Here is a 3,583-nt window from a genome sequence, read left to right as displayed (position 1 = left end):
CAGTGGTTGATTTATATTTGTTTCATTAGATATAGATGGCTCTCGCTGGACTGGACTAAATATATATGCATCAATTTTAAAACTTGGAGGAGGCGCGCGTTAGAGTGCATGTGCTAACGTACGCCATCATCTATGGGGAGGGGACGACCGAAGAGAATTGTTACTGCGACTCCGGCAAGTGACTGTGCAGGTATGACCACTCCAATTCTGAGAAATGACAATTTGGAAAGAGATTTAGGGAAAAGTCTAATGGAACAGTGGCTGCCATTGTCAACCACGAAGGAAACTGTGAAAACTCCATTAGATAAGACGGATCATAGTAGTAAAGTGATTACTAATACACCGATGATACATGCAAGCCCAAATATAAGCAAATCGGTGACAAGTGGTAAGAATTTGGATCCAATTACTATTGAATTGGGGGTAAAAGGGAATGCAGTGAAGGTAGCTCATCCTCAAGTGAGTTTACCTACTGTTGAGGCTGATAAAGGGCAGAAGCAGTGGGCGAACCTATATGTGGGATAGAGTTATGCGGCGAAAGGAATGGATCTTAGCTTTATTGCACCTATTATCAAAAATGGCGAGGTAACTGTGGAGCTCTGTAAGGAAGAGATAGAGGAGGAGACTCAGAAATGGAAGCTTGCGTTAATACTGTATGTTGTTGGAGGAAGTCCAACAATAGGCGCCATGGAAAGGTACATTGCTTCAGTATGGAATTTTGTAGCTAAGCCTAAGGCGTATTTTCATAATGATGGTTATTTTGTGGTTCGTTTCAATTCGATTGAAGATAGGGATGAAGTTTTGTATTTAGGGCCTCACATGTTGAATAATATGCCTATCATTGTCAAAATGTGGTCGGGTGATTTTGATTTCAATAAAGAGGTTCTTCAAACTATACCAGTGTGGGTGAAATATCCTAATTTGCCTTTGAATTGCTGGGGAAAGAGGTCGCTAAGTAGGATCAGCAGTGGATTGGGAATTCCTCTCTATGCTGATGCTCGTACTACTCAAGTGGATAGGATCTCATATGCAAGGGTATTGGTTGAAATGGACGTTACTAAGGAGCTGCCTGGGTCTATCAAAGTGACTGATCCTAATGGAAGGGAGTTTATACAGGAAATAGCATATGATTGGGTTCCTAAATTTTGTACTAAAATGCATGCAAGTTGGTTACCAATGTAGAGTTGCTGAACAGAGTGGAACAAAGTTGGAGGCTAAGAATGTAAAACAGAAGCAGGAATGGCAACCTAAGGTGGTATCCAAAGTGCAGGAACCAGCTGTTAAGGAGCAATTGCAGTTAAAAGAGACTACAAATGAAAAGAATGCTAGTACTAGTACATTAATGGCTAGTACTAGTGCAGGAGCTGAAAGAGGAAATGAGGAGCAAAGGTGGTAGACTGTTATAGGAAAATCAGCAGCCAGAAGTAGAGAAAGACAACCAGCTGATGTAGTAAATGTAATCAATGGATTTAATCTACTTGCAGAATCTAAACTGCAGCTAGCTATGCCAAGACAGATAGAGGGAGGACCAGGTAGACAGCAGGGTGATACTGGGCAGGAAGGTACTCTACAACCCCTTTTTATACCTGTATGAAGTTAGTAACCTGGAACATAAGGGGCTTAAATAAAGCCCGTTGACAAAAATAGGTAAAGTGGTTCATTTGTAGTAATAAAGTAAGCATGATAGCATTACTAGAACATAAAATAAAAAAGCAGAAGGCTGAACAAGTTATAATGAAAATTACACCTGGATGGGCATCTTTAGACAACTATGAGTATAGTAGCAAAGGAAGAATATGGTTGTTATGGGACACAAATGAAATAGAGTGCAAAGAGGTGAGTAAAACTGCTCAGACTATCCACACTACAGTAGATATTAGGAGATTGGATATGAGATTTACTTTTATAGCTGTGTATGGCCCGCATAGAGTAGAAGACAGAAGAAGTATGTGGAGTGAACTGACAAGGCTGCACTCAATACAACAAGGGCCATGGTTGATAATGGGGGATTACAATGCCATTAGATCAGTTGAAGATAGACCAGTTGGTAATCTAGTGCAATAACTAGAGGTAAGAGATTTCAATGATTTTATTGAAGGCACTGGATTGACAGAAATAAAGACTAGTGGAAGGAATTTTACATGGACAAATGGCCATACTTATAGTAAGATTGATAGAGACCTGATCAATGCTGATTGGATGTTGGTAATGCCACAATTGGAGGTCTGGATTATGGATCCTTACTGTTCTGATCATTCACCATTAAGTATAGCACTGGAGGAGAATGATGATTTTAGCTCCAAACCTTTTAAATTTCTAAACCACCTAGCTGAGCATGATGACTTTATGAAGATAGTTAATGAAGCATGGGAGAGGCCACAGGAACCACACACTATGAGGAGTATTTGGCAGAAACTCAAACGAGTAAAACATGTCATGAAGGTCTTAAACAAAAATGAATATAATGATGTGGGTGATAGGATCAAGGTGTGTAGACAAAGACTAACTGCTATACAAGAACAAATGAGGGATCCTGGGCAAGATGAGATCTTAGTAGCTAAAGAGAAAGTAATGAAAATACAACTGGAGAAATGGTTAGGGGTGGAGGAAAGCATTATGAGACAGAAATCAAGAGTAAAATGGCTAAAGCTAGGTGATGCCAACACAACATATTTTTTTGCAAGTATGAAAAACAGATGCAGCCAAAACAAGATTAGAAGAATAATAAAAGGTAATGGGAGCACAGTGCAAACAAGGAAGGACATTGAGGAGGAGGTGATAGGGTTTTACCAACAGCTATTGGGCTCATTAGCAAGTGAATTGCCTACTATTAATCCAGCTATTATGAGAGATGGTCCCATGATGAACTACAACTGATTGCAGAGGTCTCAAAGGGGGAGATTTATCAGGCTCTGAAAGGTATCAGTGACAACAAAGCCCCTGGGTGTGATGGATTCAATTCTTTATTCTTGAAGAAGGCTTGGCCTGTAGTAGGAGATACAATCACAGTTGCAGTTATGGAGTTCTTTTTAAGATCAAATATGTATCAGCCTATCAACTGTACAACAGTAACCCTTATTCCTAAGGTGAAAAGTCCTAAATTACTGAGTACAGGCCAATATCATGTTGCACAATTCTTTACAAGATTATATAAAAGATACTAACCAACAGAATACAAGGAGTGATAGATGGACTGGTGGATAAGAGTCGGTCTGTATTTGTTCCTGGTAGACTGATAAATGACAACATAATACTTAGTTATAAGTTAGTGAAAGGATATGGTAGGAAAGGTATCTCTCCCAGATGTATGCTGAAGATAGACATGAAGAAGGCATGTGATTCAGTGGAGTGGGGTTATCTAGAGCAAGTGTTGACACATCTACAGCTGCCAGGGAGATTTATGCAATGGATTATGAGCTGTGTTACAACAGTCTCATACTCCATTATGATTAATGGGCAGCCTACAAAGCCATTTCAAGCTAAGAAAGGGTTGAGACAGGGAGATCCCCTATCTCCTTACCTATTTGTGCTGGTTATGGAGTATTTAACAAGACTTTTGAAGACACTTAAAAAGGATCCTAAT

At 39.6% G+C, this 3,583-nt stretch overlaps 1 protein-coding gene across 1 annotated transcript; it reads left to right on the top strand.

Moving 5' to 3' along the window:
- Positions 1-543: 543 nt before the first annotated feature.
- Positions 544-2,877, top strand: LOC109238650. The gene is made up of 5 exons (XM_019405136.1): positions 544-1,134; positions 1,196-1,334; positions 1,485-1,562; positions 1,766-2,047; positions 2,099-2,877. Exons 1-5 carry the CDS (start codon positions 544-546, stop codon positions 2,875-2,877), a joined length of 1,869 nt encoding a protein of 622 aa, XP_019260681.1.
- Positions 2,878-3,583: the final 706 nt, after the last annotated feature.

Source organism: Nicotiana attenuata, unplaced genomic scaffold (assembly GCF_001879085.1).
Source record: "Nicotiana attenuata strain UT unplaced genomic scaffold, NIATTr2, whole genome shotgun sequence".
In the NCBI taxonomy this organism is placed as follows: domain Eukaryota; kingdom Viridiplantae; phylum Streptophyta; class Magnoliopsida; order Solanales; family Solanaceae; genus Nicotiana; species Nicotiana attenuata.
Note: the sequence above shows the minus strand (reverse complement) of the source record. Positions and strands in the feature narration are given on the sequence as shown.